The sequence below is a fragment of the Aulonocara sp. 'chitande type north' Nkhata Bay genome, linkage group LG3 (genome assembly GCF_057382095.1).
Source record: "Aulonocara sp. 'chitande type north' Nkhata Bay isolate Kocher_YH1m ecotype deep benthic linkage group LG3, A_spYH_male_GT1.1, whole genome shotgun sequence".
Lineage (NCBI taxonomy): Eukaryota > Metazoa > Chordata > Actinopteri > Cichliformes > Cichlidae > Aulonocara > Aulonocara sp. 'chitande type north' Nkhata Bay.
Window position 1 is genome coordinate 23,927,407 of NC_141346.1, and position 19,331 is coordinate 23,946,737.

Below are 19,331 nucleotides of genomic sequence, written 5' to 3' on the forward strand. Positions count from 1 at the left end.
CAGCAGGTTAAACTAAGAAGTTTGTGTCTCAAACACAGTGAGATTGCAAAGCAGGTTTTCTGCACTCCGATCACATTTTAGGCATTTACAGTAACTGTGCACACTAACTATAGTGGACAGCACCATCAGATACACATCAGAAATCATTTCTTGTATATATCATTTACCTGCTGATGTGTTTGAACTTGTCTGCAGCCACAGCAAAGAGAGGAGGACACCAACCATGAGACTGAAAGGAGCACAAGCTGCAATCATCTGTCTTCTCACTTTGTCAGGTATTTTATATTTACATTTTCATATATTACAGATAACAGACTCTTGATCAACTATAAGAAAATACACAGAAATATAGAACATTTGTAGTTTAGTACTTTCTAAATATTTTAAGCTCCAGCTCTGTTTATGCAAAAGTTGAAGAGAAGATAGTTTCTGTTAAAGTTTTCTCTGCCTCCATTTTGTCACATTAGCAAGAAAACACACAGACACAACACAAAGAAACAAACTGAGTTAAACAATGAAGCTACACTAAAATCACACAAAGGTCCAAGTGTCATTTTAATGATGTTGATAAACCACCTGAACGCAGTCTGTAAAACATTTCTTTAAATATTTTGAACCGTAAATTGTCTCGACCTCTCTTATAGCGAGCTTGTATCCTCAGTTACACAATGAGTACTTTAAATGTGTTGAGTTTACAACTGTGAATGCAGTCACGCTGGGACTGCTTGGTCTTATTCTGACTGACTCAGCTGTAACCTGCTTTTAGTTAGTTTCAGCATCAGTTTTTTTTCGAGAGCACTTTTCCTGTTTGACAATTCTTCCCGCAAGTGCATCATAAATAACTGCTCAGATGCAGGTTGACCAATGTTTTAAGAAACTTTCCCATCAGCTGGAAAGTTCCACACATCAGTTTCTGCTTTTCTCATTTATTTCTGTCACATCTCTTTTCTCACAGAAACTTTTCTCTTCAGTTCAGCCTCCTCGTGGCTCACAGGTGAAATTCCTTCGCTGCACCTTCAGAGTGTGTGTCCTCCTGCCTCAGCTCACACACAGGTTAACTGCAGAGAGCGTGGACACACCTTTAAAAGCAGAAGAATTCATTGTTTTGTTTCTGATGTGTTTCAGCAGTTCAGGGTGAGGATGGTTGGTCAGTGACTTACACCTCTACACAGATTTGTGCCTTAAAAGGATCAACAGTGGACATACGCTGCACCTACACGTACCCATCCAGAGTGAATGGGAACGTGACTGTAGTTGAAAAAGCTGTGTGGTTTACTAAAATGAAAGGTGATGAATTTGTGGATGTGAGGACAGAGGCAGAGTTTGCAGGTCGTGTTCAGTATCATTGTGATAACAAAGACTGCACTCTGAGAATCACAGACCTGAGAGAGAGCGACTCAGCTGAGTACAAGTTCAGATTTGTGACAAACCAACCAGGAGGGAAATATACTGGATCACCTGGAGTCACTCTGTCTGTCACAGGTCAGATTTTTATATTTAAATGTATAACATGTTTTCAAAATAAAATGTTTTGGTGGAACTTTGAGACACTACAAGCTATGAATGTTGTGTATATTTTATATTTTGCTGTGTATAATTTTTACACATCTCTATTTAATATTAGTTCTCCAGGCACAAGTGATAAAAACTTGGCCAACCTTGTATCCTACTTGGAAAAAGGTGACGTGTCAGAGCAGCTGTCATCTACCTGATCCTCTTTCCTATGTCTGGTACCAGAATGAAGTGAATATTGACAGAAAGGAGTCTTCTTTTGAAAATTACTTTGATCAGACAGACAGCATTTCCTGTGCTGTAAAAGGATACGAGAAGCTTCCCTCTCCTCCAGTGTGTGAGTTTACTTCAGTCTTACACTGACAAAACATCATTAATTTCTGTTTCTAATAAAAAAGATGTTGCTGCATCTTCATGTTTATTTTATATCTCAGTAAAGCCAATAAATCAACAATAAGTCCCAACAGTCTCCTGCTCTGTGGTGCTGCAGTCAAATCTTCCTCTAACAAATCTGTTTCATATATTTTAGGTGTTGGTGATCAAACCTGTAACAGAGTGACTTACACCAGCAGAAGCATCTGTGCCCTCAAAGGTTCATCAGTGGACATTTCTTGCATCTACAGTCATACACATCCTGCTGTGTCCAAATTCTGGTTCAGTCCTGAACGTAGTCATCAGTGGCAGCATCGCTCACACCCCGAGGACCTCAGAACAGACTCCCACTATGCAGGTCGTGTTGAGGTCATTGAAACAGAGAGAGGAAGCTCCACTCTGAGAATCAGAGACCTGACAGAGAGGGATTCAGCCGAGTATCACTTTAAATTCAAAACACAAAGCTTTGAATGGAAGAGTAGTTTACCTGGAACAACTCTGAGTGTCACAGGTACTGAAGAAAACACACTGTTAGCAGGTTTTTGTTTTTGTGATCTCAGATATCAAAGGTAGACTTACATATCCACACATAAAGCCTCTCTCTACATGATGTCACTGCTGTGCTGTCATATTCAGCTCTGCAGGTGAAGGTGAGCAGAATAATATCAGTCCAGCAGACTCAGACTGAGGCAGAGCTCAAGTGTCAAAGCAGCTGCAGTCCAGCTGGTCGTCTTTCTTACGTCTGGTTCAAGAACGGACAGAAAAACAAGACACAGCAAACTTCTGCTTATACAGACTACTTTAATCCTGGAGACAACATCTCCTGTGCTTTCTCTGGATACGAGGATTACCGCTCTCCATCAGTGTGTGAGTTTAATTCACTGTGTCACCAACAACATATCACAGCTCCAAGCCAGCTACAGTTTATCATGCTGTAATGTTACATGAGTTTAAACGCCAACTTTAATAAAGAAATATTTTATCTGCAGATCCGTCAAAGCTTCCCTCTGTGTCAGTGAGTCCCTCTGGTGAGATAGTGGAGGGCAGTTCAGTCACTCTGACCTGTCGCACACATGCTAATCCAGCAGCTAATAACACTTTGTACAAAGGCAACCAAATCTTGCCTCTAACACCAGAAGGTATTTATAATTTCGCCTCCATCAGCTCTGAGGACAGAGGCATCTACCACTGCAAGACTGAGGATCAGCTCTCTGTGTCTTTATTCATAGATGTCCAGTGTAAGTAAACAGCAGCAGATTGATCTGTCTTGATAACAGTTTCCTGTAATGTTTTCATTCTTGGTGGAAATTTTCTCACACTGAATATTAAAATGTTGCTGTAAAAATTTCACAATAATTTTTCTCGGTTTCCTCCAGATGCTCCAAAGATTCCCTCTGTGTCAGTCAGTCCCTCTGGTGAGTTAGTGGAGGGCAGTTCAGTGACTCTGACCTGTAGCAGTGATGCTAACCCAGCAGCTAACTACACCTGGTACAAGGAGGATGATAACTCAGCAAAAGCATCTGGACAGAACTTCATCATCACTGACTTCAGACCTGAACACAGTGGGAGTTATTACTGTGAAGCCCAGAACACAAGAGGACGTCGCAGCTCCACCTCCCATCATCTCACTGTTGTGACAGGTAAGTTACTGATGCACCTGATGTTGAAACTGATAATATTATTGTTTGGTTTTCACCTCACAATAAAAACTACTGTGAGGGGACTGTTGTAATTTTTCACAAATAAAATTAAACTGAAAAAAAAAAAAAAAACATCCTGGAATCCTCGATTATCCAGTTTTGGTTTTAGTTCACAGCATTAAGTCCTGATATTCTAACATTTTTAGAGAAAATTGTATTATTTAATGATCAATCACTGATTAACCCATCAAGTTCAATGTTTCACTGTGTTCAATTTTAAAAGAGAGCTGCATAGAGATATGGCCTTATATCTAATTTTGACTTCCTTTGAATGTTTATCCAGACTTTTCTGCACTTTTCTGATATATTTACATTACAACTTATGCTCATAACATCACTTTCCTGCAGGTTAGGTTGGCTGAAGACTGCTTCTGTTAGCTGTGATAATTTATCTTGTTCATAGTTTGGGAATTTATTCCACTGGACATTTGTATCATTAAAACATGAATCCATCCTGTTTGCTGAAATGTGTATATTATTGTCTTATCAGAAGATCATTGAAACACCAATCAGAGGCTGCAGAGAGGCCAGACAACGGAGCACAGGTGAGTGATGAGACTTCAGATATTCCAGTGAAAACATCCTAAAACATAATGTTCAGACTTCAGAGTCACCAATTAGCTCAACCCATCACACAGACTGATTACATCCATTGTATCAATGTTCACCCATATTATTCATCTCGTCCTTCCACATTCATGCTTTTCTGCATTAACTTGTTAGCAAAATCAAGACACCTTGAGGTAGTAACAGATATTTAACTGTAAGAGGGGAGGAAGGAAGAAAGTGTTATGATATTAACGGTTTTAGTTTATTAGTTCCGTATGCAAAAAGTCAAAAAGCCCTAAAAAATGTTCATCCATGTGTTTGACAGACGGATGAAATTCAGTATGCTGCTGTACAATTTAGTACAAACCGGCCAGACTTTGCTAACTCCAACTCCAGCTCAGCTCAGCGTGACAGATACCAGGAAGAGAGTGTTACATACTCCACCATGAATGTCAGAAGTGCTAGAAGGTGAGCAGCTCTTCACACAGGATAACTGCACCTCAAGTTTATTGTTTTAATACTTTGCATACAATAGTAGTATCATTTTATTGTTTACTTCAAAGATCAAAACACCAAGCTGCTGTGGAGGATGCCGCTGCACTGTACAGCACCGTTAACAAACATCGCAGAGTGTGAACACAGCCTGGAGCTGCTGTGTGTTTCATCAGGCTCCTCTGTTTCTGGGGGTAATAAGTGACTTGCCATGAATATAAATCATCAACACAAACCTCCAAAAGGACCATAAAGTACAACCAGCATCTCTTAAATCTAATGTGAACAAACTTCTCATTTTATGTTTGTGTATTTTTATTTCTTCGTCATCACAGCTCATAACCGAGTACTTTGCTGTATGTATGATCAATTTTGAAATGTCTCTTTCTGTTGCTTTATCTCACCAGTAGTTAGTAGGAACAAAGATGTTATTTCCCACACTAACTGTATCACAGTTTAGGTTAACTGTTGTTTAAATATCTTGTTTAAAGTTCAAAGAGACAGATTAGTGATCTCTGGTGCCACCTTCTGACAAAAATACTTTGTGCTCAACAAAAAAGGTAAAGTTGTGGCTGTCTCAGTTTTTCCAGATAATAAAGAAATGGTAATTTATTTAATTGGTACTTTATTGCCCAACCTGTCCTGTATTTATAAAATTTCTGTTTACAGTAATGTTGGCAAAAAATTGCTTTTTTTATGAACCCATTGTAAAGGCTTTATTTTTTATGGTCAGGAATTTTTTCTATTATTTAATATTTTATATATTATTTAATAACTACTTAGTTGTAGTATGAATAGTAATGAAGTGGTATGTATCAATAGGGAAAAAAGAGGGCATGTCATGATGTGCATGAATAGTTGTTGCAGTTCATGTGGAAGCCAGAGGGGGGAGGTGTTATGCGAATAATAAAAGTTATGGCAGAAACCTGAGAACATGGGGTCACGTCTGCTCCATAAAGCCATATTGTAACATCAGTAAAGAGTGACTTGCACTTTTGGCCCATGTGTAATAAACCAAATGCTGGGGTTGTTGATTTTGCACTTTAGGGAAACACTCAAGCAAATGACCAACGACTCTCAGAATTGCTGCTTCCAACAGGTTTTACTGGCAGCAAGGACTGAACCATGCAAATTCGTTGCCTCCTGAGTTACACAATCAGAGTTGGAATATCCCAGTGCATGTGTATTCAAAATGGACACTACATGGTCTTGTTTTTATTAGCCCTAAATGCAGCAGTGACCTGCTTTCAATAAGTTACAGGGTCGGTTTCCTTTTCATCAAGTCTTCTTACAAGTACGTCAGAATTATCTCCTCTCATGCAGACATACGTTGAGCAATGGTTTAACACAATTTTCCACAAACCATAAAGGGAAGCTGGATTTAAACTGAACATAGTCGTGTTGGATGCAAGTTAAGGAAATACAAGTATTAAGTGTGACTGTGGAGGACATCTCCATCAATGTTCACAATTACCAAAGTGAATGACTACAGGCATTTCTCTCAGTCACCTGATTGTTTGGTGCAGAGATGTCAAACCAACCAAAAGTAAGCACAAAGCCCTTCACACCAGCTTCTTTTTCTCTCCTCTTTGGATAGCTTCCCCAGAAGCATAGGCTCCTTGATGGAAATATTTTTGGCATTAGCAGCTGCTCTTTCAGAGGATGGAGGATGTGGTGGAGCTGTAGCTGTAGCATGAAGAAACCATGACACAATTTGTTGGTCTACCTGCAGAACAAGATCTACAGTCTCACCCAGAGTCTTGGGCGCCTCACGTAGTGCCATTTCATCTTGGATGTAATCGGCCAACCTCTCCATAAAAAATGACCGGGGCGCCGTATCTCCCCAGGTCAATTTTGTAGCAGGATCACAGAACTCTGAGATAAAGTGGCACATGGACTGATTACCCTGATGTAAATGAAGTAACTTTGACTCCACCTATACTTCCTGAAAAGGGGGATCAAAGCTTTTCTTTAACTCCTCCACAAACAAGGCTTAATTATTGCAGGCATGAAACCTGCCATCGTAAAGGGCTGTTGTCCACTCCTGGGCACGGCCAGACAAAATTAAGTCAACCCTGCTGGTAAACAGAAGCTGTTACTGAAAGCAACCACACAGACACTAGTGTACTTTTTACTTGCTAGGGGAGCGTTGGAGAGCAGTGTTGTCACTCGCCTGTCCAAGCAACTCGAACTCCTCTGCGTCCACCTCACTCTTTTATTGACAACAGAGGTTACACATAATTCAGTTAACCATGTGACAGTTTTATACGCCTGTCTGTGTGTTTGTGTTTCCAGCTATACATACATAGACATACGACCTTTCAATGAACTTAAACTGTGTGTATGAGGTATGCAGAAAAGCAGAAGTAAGCGTCAGGAATTTGCAATGGGTCATGTCTCAAATGCACATTTAAAGGTATGAAGTCTTGCACTTGAACAGTCTGGTTTCTAAATCTATAATGGAAATTATAACGTCAAGGCTGCTTCTAACCTAAGAAAGTTCAATTGCAGAAATCAGTAAATGCATTTTTATTTTTTATAAGTCATATATATAAAGCATTCATATTAAATATTGTACTCTGAATTACAACTATAATTTATCTGCAGACAATACTGCTTGCCATAGCCATTACTGGGCTCTCCCGGGCGCCAGTGTGTATAGCGGAAATGGCTCCCATCATTCCACAACCAAACATTTTCCTAGAAGACAGGAGTTGATAGCATTATTTCAGGCAGGCCAAAAGATTCTGCCTAACCAAAGTCTTGTGAAACAGGAAAAAAAATGTAACGATTGAATAAAAGTACCCCAGATGCACCAGTTCCTCCAATCCAAGTAGTTTTGAAGCCATGAGGCTTCTGAATCAGAAGGTACTCGCTGCTGCTGTGCACAGATGCAAGGTGGCCCCCCATGGACAAGCTGTTTCTCTTCACTTGCAAGAGACAGAGAGAGCAAATGTGTTTTAAGATATTTTTCTCAAGTACTGAAGGCAATACAATTAGAAGGAACTTACATCACCGTGAGCCCAACTCATGGCTCTTGGAATATAGACAAAGCAGCGACGATAGAACCAAGTCCAACCACGAGGATAACTAGAGGACATGTTGATCTGGTAACTACTTCCTGGGGAAAATAGTTTTATACGTGACTCCAGCTGATATTTATTCTACATTATTTTAGATAATGACAAATACAATGAAAGAAGAAAACAGGGCACTTTTACTCCTTCACAGTTATAAAGTGTAATTATATGTATGCAAGTGTAATTTTTTTCATAATTATTAATCATATAATTCTAGTTATTACAGTAATACCTAATCTGTTTATACCCCTATTTTGAATAAAGTTTAGAAAGTCCTTTTACAAACATTCAAAATCAAAATCATATTAACTTATGGTCGATAGAAAGTTTCCAAAGAGTCCAGCGACAGAACACCTTATAAAACTTTCTTGTAAAAGTTACGGTGTTAAAGAGAAACTCTGTTGAAGGAGAATAAAACGCATACAAAAATGTATTGCCACCCCTTGATGTCATCATTGTGACTGAAAATATTGTTGCTTTTATATATAAATTGGCAAATGAAAGTTCATCATGTTCAACTAATTCCCTGCTCTACATGGTGTTCTTCACCTTTTGGAGCCATCATCTAAACATAACCTTGACTTCCTCTGCTGCAATCTTTCACTGCAGTCTTTCAGGGTTCAAAACTTCCCTGGATGTCAGCCACGGCATGTACCTGGGAAGGAAGCTGAGGTTGTAGTGTAATTTGTACAGCATCACCTGTGATATGGCCAGAGGATATGGAAGCAAACCAAGTGGGCCCTCTGCTGCACATTGGAACAAAGTTGTTGCTCTGCTGAGTGGAGGAGGTCTCTGGTCCCGCAGTACACTGAAGGTCAAAGGGTTTGATTATCATACCTCAAGTGCATGTCTAACAAAATATCATAATAACGTTATCTACCAGAAGCATCTTGGCACAGTGATTTGAACTACTGCCTTATGTACCTGTGGGATAAAAAACGATCAAGAGCAAATCATAGGTTCTGATATGCTTTTCTTGGCAAACTGTATGGCGAAGAAAATAGATCTCCTTAGGAAAATAATTTTTTTTTCTACATAGCTCTGTCAGTTTTGGCCGGCGGTCATAGGTTCTTTCCAATAATATGACACGAGACTGGAATAAAATATATCCATGGACTGGCACTTTATTAAAGGAGGCACACTAACAACAATTTTTAAAACAAAATGTATTCCTTTTATACTCTACCTATTCAGGTGAGCATCCGGACTAGCCCAAGTATAGGGGTTAACTAATCAAAATGAAAACATAACCCTCCACAGAAACAAACATACAATAACATTAAAGCACATAACAAACATGTACATATTTCCAACACGTACTATAAACAAACCAATAACATAAGCTTCAACCATTTCTATCTAAATTAAAACCCTCTTTAACCACACTCCCTAACTTGGCACACTGGTCTGCTCCAGGAGCTCTTAAGCAGGTGATTGAGCTGCTTTCACTCTTTTGCTCCAAATCCTGCAAGAAGCAACCAGGACAGGTGAGTACTTTTACAAATTCTCATTTTACACATATTTAGGTTACTGACAAATGATTAACTGTAAGCAGCTCTAACTTGGGCTCTTTTCTGACACAGGGAGGATGGCCAGTTTTGGTATGATTGTGTTACTGTGTAATCATGCTTATGCACATCTGGATAATGACACAAACTAGTGTGTGGCGCTTCACTTTTTAATAAACTAAAAGACAGAAATCAGATTATAGCATCTGTAGTGTTTATTTATATTATGTTACTTATCATTTGTGATATTTATTACTGTGTGCATAGCTACTTTAATAGGAGAGATGAAATGAAAAAATCTCTTCCTTGCTGGTTCCATCGAAGAAGAAATGCTCAAGTAACTATGTAGCACGTACATAATCCAATTCCACAACACAGTGTGATGGGAAATCAGCTGTGTTTTGCTGTCCATTTTATTTCGAATCTGGTGCGAACCGGTGAGCCAGGTCCTGAATCAGTCACGTGGTACGGACTGCCCGCGAGGCCTCGAACGTCACTGCATACGTAATCAAAGCAAGCCTCGATACGCGCTTCACAAAAACTCCCCCGAGATTACCTGACACACAGGATACATCACTACTCTTCACTTTTACAAGCTGTCAATTTAATTGTCAATACGTCAAGTGAACCTAATAAAGAATTCATAAGAACTAATGTGTGTTTTCTTTATACTATTTTAAATTCTCAATCCATCTATTAATTACTAACAGTGCCAACAAGGTAATGGTTTCCATTACAAGCTCCCTATCAATAGCCACAAAACTTTATTTACATTGACAATAAGTCACTGTGCTGTGTGGGAGGCTTGACTTTTGACTCTTACAAATTTGCCAAACTAACAAATATTACAACTAAGCATATTTTTTCTTTATGTAGGACCCTGCTAATGTTTAAGTAAAAGACATATTTTTAGCCACTGTACATCACCGCAGTGCATTGTAAATCAAACAATCAATATGTGACTGAAGTGCAGACTTTCAACTTTAACTAAAGGGGTTATCCATAAATTTTGCATGACCTACTTAACAATCAGGACCATTTTTATACACAGTTCACCATTTCCAATGGGACAGTTGACTGATAAGCATGGCCAGATGAGGCCTACTCCCTTATTCTTTCATGACAAATGAACTAGACATAATATCTGAAGTTGATTCAACTGTTACTTGTTACTTCAGTTTTATTGTTATTTCAATTAGAATAATATCATAAATACGAGAAATAAATTTCTCAGGCAATTTTAAGTCTTTGTCTTATAAATGAATTAATAAAACTATCAAGTAAAAAGGGGAACTGTTGTGTACATAAAAGCGATGATGAAATAAATTTTTCTTCCAAAACGGAAGTTACAAAACACCATATTGTCTAGACAGAAATTGTAGAACACCAGTTCCAAAGAAGTTTCAATGCGGAATAAAATATGAGTAAATAAATAAATAAGAAAATGAAATAACTCATTGATGTTTCAAACTGACAAGCCTAGATTTTATCCATAACTGAGCACAGAAAACATACAAACATGGGGCCAAAGCTGATTTAAAATGACAGGCAAAATTGCAAAATTACTGTTTTGTAGTCAGACAAATTCAAATTATTTTTGGAAAACAATGAAAGATGTCTAGGACATTATGTTTCAGTCCATCCAACGCCACTAGATTGCTCCGGGTCAAAGAGATCAGTGATGCCTTGAGTTGTACAGTACATCATGGTACCCCTTTTGTAACAGGTTCAACACGGACAGCCAAACAAACATTTGCACTCACATCCATCCCTATGGCCAATTTAAATTTATCCTAACACGGATGTCTTTGAACTGTGGAAAGAAGCCATGGTACCCAGAATGAGCATAGATAAAGAAAGAACATGCCAAATCCACACAGAAATGCCCCAGTTATATGTTGGATTCTTCCTGCTGTGAGGCAACAATGCTCACCACCAACACAATACTGTACTGTGCAGTTATAAACGCCATGCAATTCTGTTCTTAAAAATTAATTTAGATCAAAGTATTGATAAAAAATGTCTATTTCTTACTCAAAAATTCAGCCAATTAAATCATGACTTCCTTTTTTCAAAATGACTTGTGTCACTACTAAACCAGTCATTCTCTGATAACCCTCAAATGAATTACTTAGGAACCAAAATATGCAATTTCCTGTTTTTTTAAGCAGTTTCATCCAGTTTAATGAAATGGTTCCTGCTTCTCATTATCAGCGACATCAAAAATTGTTATTTCAAATTACACATTTATTTTTAACATCAGGGGTTTTTAGTTTTGTTCTTTCCCTATCCAATTGGACAGGTATGACCGTATGTTGATGTTGCATGGGATGGCCAAAATAAGTATCTGGACTAATGCAATGAAAAAAAAGAGAGAACAAAACATGCAACTCTTGAGAGAAAATATAGATGTCATGTTTTCCCTACGGAGAAAGGACATTTGGGAGATGGAGTCCAATGTCTCTGAAATCCAGGGGGGTTGCCTCTACTTCTTGAAGAACAAGTAAGACAGACTTTTACAAATGTATTGTATTTATTTAGTGATCTGGATTGACCCCAGCATTTTCTATAACAGAAACTGCTTCCCAAGGCCTTCCTGGAGGTCTTTCAAGCGGCTAACCCCTTTTATTCTGGGCTTTCTCCACAGGTCCCAGCCATTATAGACACCACAGCCAGCTCACCGGGGGCTGCACAGGCACCGGGGCAGAAGTGCCAAAAACAGAAGGTGCAGGGTCAAGTACCAAGGTCCCCATCACTAAATGTTATCTGTAGATGGGCCATCTTTGATTAACCCTTTGTTTTGCCTTATCACAACAGGTCATAACACGGTAAAAAGTTGCACATTAATCCTAATTATTAAATCTTAAAACAAGGAGTATGTATAAATACTCCAGTGTAGGTTTTTAGTGTGTGTGTGTGTGTGTGTGTGTGTGTGTGTGTGTGTGTGTGTGTGTGTGCGTGCATACATGATTATTTAATTCTTAAGGTGATTTTCCTTGTAATGTATTGTCTGTGAAGGTTCTCAGTCATCCAGGTCATCGTAATCTAAGGAGCTTGCAAAGAAAAGCGTCTGGACTTCTTTGAGTTGCTTGAAGACGTTTCACCTCTCATCCGAGAAGCTTCTTCAGTTCTAAGGTCAAATGGTGGAGAGTCCTAGATTTAAACCCAGTGGGAGTTTCCCCCCAAAGAGGGACAAAGGACCCACTGATGATCCTCTACCTAATCACATGAGCCAAGGTGTGAAAACAGGTGTGGGTCACAATCAGCCAGAGTTTCGGGTGAGCTCATTGTGAAACCTGGCCCCACCCTATCATGTGATTTCCTGGGGTCAGATGGCCCAGGATGTGAGTGGGCGTTAAGGCGTCTGGGGAGGGATCTCAAAACTGGATTATAGATGGCAGAGAGTTGGTGTCGTAAACAACCGCCTCTGTTCAAAGATGGTCGCTCACAGTGGACATAGATGGCTTCTTTCACTCCTCTTTCAAACCATCTGTCCTCTCTGTCCAAAATGTGAACATTGGCATCCTCGAAAGAGTGTCCTTTATCCTTAAGATGCAGATGGACTGCTGAGTCTTGTCCCGTGGAGGTGGCTCTTCTGTGTTGTGCCATGCGCTTGTGAAGTGGCTGTTTGGTCTCTCTGATGTAGAGGTCTGGGTTACCCTATCCTAACCCCCTAACCCTAACCCTAAGGTTAACTAAACTTGAAATATGCCCATTTCTATCAAGACCTAACCATTCTAATATAAACAGAGCTAGTGCTTCTATCTGAATACCTCCCCGATCGGAATATGGCTTCGGGGGGTGGGGTGGCTAACAGCTATTAGCAGCTAGCATCGCATCGAGCATCGACAGTAAAACATCTTTAGCTCAAAGCATTCAACACTTATAACACACTGTAAAGAACAACAAGAGAAGTAAAACAACACACCAGATTCTCAAAGCTCCCGATTGTTTTTCGTTCAAAGGTTTCTGAGCTGAATCAGCTAGTGAAATACATTATCTAACTTAACAGGTACCTAACAAAAGCATATGACTCACCGGGATTTTCCAACACAAATAACTTGACAGACATTATTCCCTTTGTGGTCAGAGTTCGGGGCCTAATAAAACAGTAACTTTTTAGCATTTATACGTAACACAATCTGGTCTCATTAACGGGGTTGCAGCATTGCATACCAAGATATTTTTTCCATGCGCTCCGACACACACTTGACCACCATCAGAGGGAAGATCTCACAGGAAGAGACAGGTAATGCTTCCTGCACACTGGACGCAAGGTTGTCAGAACACAAGACTGCATTACAGCACTTGTGACAATAACAGGCTAAAGCCTTAGATAACAAAAAGGGATTTTGCAGCCCTGTATTTCACATGGGTTACACCAGGAAACTCACCGTGTCTGCGGGGATATATACAGTTAACGTGGCGGGGCTTGGGTGTGTCGCATTGCCAAGACAGGGCGCCGGTCTCGCTGGTTGCCAGAGGGAGCGTTGAGTGCTGCACCACAGGCCTAGCTCTGTTAACAACTTGTGTGTTTCCGTGTCTGAGAGGCAAACATTTTTCTGTCCTGCCACGGGAGCATGTTGTAAACGGTAATCATCCAATTCTGAGATGTCTAAACAGTTTGAAAAATATAAGATGGTTAATGTTATTGTGTACAATTAACTGTTAATCGGGAGAGCAAGAATGAAAAAACTTAACAATATCATTGAGAGAAAGGGGGATAGAACCCAGCTGGCTTAATTCAGAGTCTAAAAAAGATAAAGAAAAACAAAGAGCTTTCAAAAAGTAAGCACAAGTTTAACTAAGTACTCTGCTATGGTTTAACACATTTTCGCACACACACAGGCCCATAAACAGATGGCATTTTTGGCCATAAAAAAGTTAACTTATTTTTTGGCTTAAAATGAGAAAAATGCTCTTGATGATAAATAACTCTATATTTTTCATGATCATATTTTTCAGTTATTGAAAAATCTTTTTTGAAAAAGTTTTTCTTAGATATAGTGCAGTCTCTCATCGACCTGTACTGCTTGCCTGAAAGCATTAAACTGAAAAGCTGATGAGCTGGGTGGAAGAAGTGTCTTAATAACTGTAGATATATCTAATCAACAGTTATTTGTGATCCTAAATTTTGATTAAACTTTGATATTTAATGCCCTTTAACACAACAGCAAAGCAACGAAGCTCATGGCTGCAGCAAGAAAACTGAACCTGACCGGAAGCCTGTGCAGAAACTTTAACGAGTTTGTATGAGAAGATCCGTGAGGCTGAGTTCAATGTTTTAAAAGCAAATTTCAAAAAAAAGAATTACACACGACAAGAAGAAAGTTAAACAGTAAAAACATGAAGAAAAGAGGACAAAATGAACAGTAAATGCCTTTTACTTGGAGGGAAATTGCATAATTCGCATGATTAATTTTCAAGGTTGACTTTAATGTCTTTTCTTTTTTCTAAGATTTCCAAAATGCATCTGTGGAGGTGTCAATAATCCTTTAGAGGTTACAGAACCATGATTTTACAGCACATAATTGTCTGCCTTCTCTGATACCCAGAGGTGAGTTCATAGTTTTATTAACGTGTTGTCTTTGCACATCAGATTGCACACGCTGCCTCTTAACTACGTGCTAAACAGTTGTGGCTTTATGAGATCAGTAACTTCCTCCTATAGAGAAGCAAACAACCAACCCACAAAGCACTTCACACAACAACCCCCATCAAGCATTTCTTTGTGTAGTATTTTGTATACTTTGTTCTACTGAACGCTCCTTTGATGTCGCCATTAGATGCATATTAATTTTTTTAGTGCGTAATTGTTAAGTGCTGTATGTTTTATTAAACAACCTTTTGTGTTTCCCCTGCTTAAACTATTACTAAGAAAAAAAAGTAAAAATGACATTTTGAAGAAATCGTTTGGTTTTTGTTGCCTGAACAGATCATGATTGTTGTCACATATTGTATTTTTGTCTTTAGAATGGAGACACTGTCTTGTTGTTCTCATGGAAACATCACAAAGTAGTTCAGATCAAGTTATCCTTTAGTGCCATGAAGTAGAGGGATTTTTCATTCACAGATAGCGACTAAGGTAAACATGTCTCTCTTTTTAAAATAGTGTTTTTTGTCATTAGATAAACATGAAATTGTCTATACTGATATCTGTGAAACCATCGCAAACATGTCCCTAAACTTATTTTTTTCAATTATGAAGAATCAAAATAAGTCAATTCCAAATTTTCAGAAAAATACTTTAAAAAGTGGGATAAACTGAACCATTAAAGAAACAAAAGTGAATTCTCTCCTCTGTGAATTATATACATTGTTTTATGTAATCACAAAGAACACAAAATGACAAGGTAACATGGTATTTTTTAACTAGGATTACTGAACATGCTGAAAAAGAGGTGATGCTCAAGAATCCAGATGTAAGCCGAACGCTTCATAATGCTCTAGACATTCACATTTATTCGGTTATATCTTCAATATTTTCATCTGAGACACGCAGTTCTGACCATGAGCACAAAAGGTCCCCTTACAATTCAAATCTTCTTTCTATGAGGGAAACCAATCAGATGAAAGTTGGCTTATAGGGAGAGAAGCCAAGAAAAGACAGAAGATGAACTGAAGTGTCAAACTGAGGCTAAAATCAAAGTATTTTGAACTCTGAACCATCCAAAGCTGCTTAGGAATCCAAGAATAAAATATATTGTGTTGGAAACAAGGAGAATATGCTCCATTTCCCATTTCAGTGCATTATTGTAACTTTGTAACTACTTCTCTGGTTTGAGGTGCACCATTTCAGTAAAAAGCGGCCACAGTAATGCGGACGCAGTACCGGTCTGTTGTGGTGAAGAGAGAGCTGAGTGTAAAAGCGAAGCTCTCATTTTACCAATCGATCTACGTCCCTACCCTCAGCTATGGTCACGAGCTGTGGGTAGTGACTGAAAGAACGAGATCGCAAATACAAGCGGCAGAAATGGGCTTCCTCCGAAGGGTGGCTGGCATCTCCCTTAGGGATAGGGTGAGAAGTTCGGCCATTCGGTAGGGACTCAGAGTAGAGCCGCTGCTCCTCCACATCAAAAAGAGCCAGTTGAGGTAGTTCGGGCATCTGACAAGGATGCCCCCTGGGTGAGATTTTCAAAGCATGTCACACCCGGAGGAAGCCCCGGGGCAGAAATATATATATATATATATATATATATATATATATATATATATATATATATATATATATATATATATATATATATATATATATATATATATATATATATATATATATATATATATATATATATATATATATATATATATATATATATATATATATATATATATATATATATATTTATATATATATATTTATATATATTTATATATTTATATATATATTTACAAGTGGTCTTAACAAAAATGCTTTTGAAATGTCACATAGAGATCTTTTGTTTTTTGACATTGGCCTCAAATACAACATATCAAAGATTGAATAATAACTGCTATGAAATTTTATTTCAACTTAAGTTTTAAAGAGAATTTTCAAAGGTTGAAGCTTTTTAAGAATTTTATGAGGGTTGTTGTTTAAGCCCTTCGTTGATTGTGATTTCTACAGGGCTAATTTGATATTGTAATTTTGTCTGTAAATTAAAACATAATATAATACACATCTTTCATCAACGATTTGTATATTCTCTCTAGTGAAAAATGGTTGATGAGTATGATAATGTGAAGAGCACATGGTAAAATCGAGATGGACAGACTATCCACATGAAGCTGGCCTCCTTTTTTTCTGAAACCATTAACTCTATCTCTAACTTTCATCTAATATGGTGGAAAGTATATGATGAAAAGCTATCGCATTGGAAAGTTGTAAAGACAAAATAGGCTCAGACGGGAAAATTAATTTGTCGCGGGCCTGGGTCTGAGGGACCCAGGGTTTTTGAATAAGTATGGACATGTGTATTTTTGTTGCTGCTGTCCTTTGTTTTCCATGTGTTTGTGTGTAGGTGGGTTTGTGTGGGTGTGACAGAGCACCTGTGGAGGAGGATCACACACACCTGGAGCTGATCATGCCTCGTCAGGGAGCTTAACAGTGTGGCTGAGCGCTCCTTGATGCTGGATTGTTGCGAGAGACTCCCCTAAAAGATCCCTCACCAACAGTTGTTGGTGGCAGCGAGTGACAGCAGCAGCACAGCAGCTGGCCCTGGCTTCCAAACCTTGTGTTATTTGTGTGTGGTTCCTGAGATTTACTGAGCGTTGTATATAGTGTGTAAATTAGTCTTCACTTGTAAATAGTACATTGTAAATAGACACTGAAACAGAAGGGGTGAGCTGCCTTATTATTTTCTTGTACCGTTTTCTCCTGTTTGTTTCAGTTAGTGAGTTAGGTGTAGCATGTGTCTTTTGTTTGGTTTTTGTTTCACAGGGTTTTAGATAGCACCTCCTTTCCTAACTTAGCTTGTTTTGTTTGTTATTTTGGCCTTTGTTCACCCTGGACTTAAGCTTTTCAGTGTAGAGACAAATAAACCACCGTTCCCTTCAAAGATTAGTTTAGGGTTTTGGGGACCAGGGCAGGGTCACGTCCTTTCTAACCCTTATGTTATGTTCCTGTACCCCTAGACTGGGGCGTAACATTGTGTGCAGTATGAATCTGTGTTATTAAACAGTACCTACCTCAATTAGATGTAACTTACTGTGATGCCAACAAAGAAAGTTCATATGGTTTAGATTCTGTCTTCATTTATTCTCTGAGTGATTAATGTGATTAATGGAGCCACTTGTGTTGCTTCTTGTGCGGCAATATGGACAGTATCCTTTGGACAAATTCATGGATTTTGCTGTTGCTGGTATTTAATAAACTCTCTACTTGAACTTTGAAAAAGAAATCTACAGTAATAAGGCAGAGGGAAATATCAGAATGCCTGCATGTCCTTTCTAAAATGCATTCATGCATAAACAAGCTGACATTAATAAAACTTAATTAATGTTTCAGAAATTTATTTAGAATGAAACTAACACTTATGTTGTTGTATTCTAGAACGAAGGCAAGGAACCCAAAAAGAGCAGAGGAAGAAGAAGAACATGCAAGGCCTGGCTGGCGGCTGGATTCTTCTTGCTGTGAAACAGTGCCAACTACTGCACAAAGCATTGATAATGAAGATAAAGCTTTTAATCATGACTGGTTTTTAACACATGCCTTCTATTACTACAACCAGTCACCCTCTGAAATCCCCCTGATGTATTTCTTAACCTAAATGTGGAATATCCTGTTTTTAAAGCACTTTTGTTCAATTTAGGAAATGTTAACAGTTTTCTGTTAACATTTGTCTAAAGAAACCTCTGTTTTATAAATACAGGACAAGTTGGGCAATGAACTTCCAATTAAAGAAATTACAATTTGTTTATCATCTGGAAAAACTGAGACAGAGCAACAACTTTACATTTTTATTTTTGGAGTACAAAACATTTTGGTCAGAAGGTGGCACCAGAAATCACTAATCTCTCTCTTTGAACTTTAAACAAGATATTTAAACAACAGTTAATTCAATTTCAATTCAATTCAATTCAATTTTAACAACATTGGGAAGGAAAAACTCGCTTTTTACAGGAAGAAACCTCCGGCAGAACCAGACTCAGGGAGGGGAGGGGCCATCTGCTGCGACCGGTTGGGGTGAGAGAAGGAAGAGAGACAGAGAGACAGTTATTTTTTTCATACAAGTATAACAGAATAGCTTTAGTGTTTTGTTTTTTAAAACTTGAGTATGAACTTATACAAAGTGCACCAAGATATTAAAAACAGTTTTATTTATTTATAATTACACTATATCGGAAACGTATCGGTATCGGCAGATATCCAAATTTATGATATTGGTATTGGACATAAAAAAGTGGTATTGTGTCATCTCTTGTTGAGAAAGAGGGTGGTTTCCGGTTTTGCAACTATGTAAATATATGAAACAGTATATAACCAATAATCTTAGAGCTGTTATCACCTCCATGCTGAAGCTACTGACTGAAAAGGTGAAAAGAGAGCAGACCTTTCTGTAGAAGGAGACCCATAAATTATCGTCTCTCTTTTCTTATTGAACCATCACTTATTTTAACATTTCTGTTTTTTTACACAG

At 38.3% G+C, this 19,331-nt stretch overlaps 1 protein-coding gene across 1 annotated transcript; it reads left to right on the forward strand.

Moving 5' to 3' along the window:
• The first annotated feature begins 208 nt into the window (after positions 1-208).
• Positions 209-4,769, forward strand: LOC147334678 (sialoadhesin-like). Its single transcript, XM_086287391.1, has 10 exons — positions 209-275; positions 1,129-1,482; positions 1,625-1,849; positions 2,042-2,395; positions 2,521-2,751; positions 2,874-3,122; positions 3,261-3,571; positions 4,058-4,129; positions 4,459-4,601; positions 4,697-4,769. Exons 1-10 carry the CDS (start codon positions 224-226, stop codon positions 4,767-4,769), a joined length of 2,064 nt encoding a protein of 687 aa, XP_086143517.1. The 5' UTR covers positions 209-223.
• The last annotated feature ends 14,562 nt before the right edge of the window (positions 4,770-19,331 follow it).

Coding starts and splice junctions, on each gene's coding strand:
- LOC147334678 (XM_086287391.1), top strand. CDS start 224: ATGAGACTGAAAGGAGCACAAGCTGCAATCATCTGTCTTCTCACTTTG. Junction 4,130..4,458: donor GGCCAGACAACGGAGCACAG/GTGAGTGATGAG, acceptor TGTGTTTGACAG/ACGGATGAAATTCAGTATGC. Junction 4,602..4,696: donor AATGTCAGAAGTGCTAGAAG/GTGAGCAGCTCT, acceptor TTTACTTCAAAG/ATCAAAACACCAAGCTGCTG.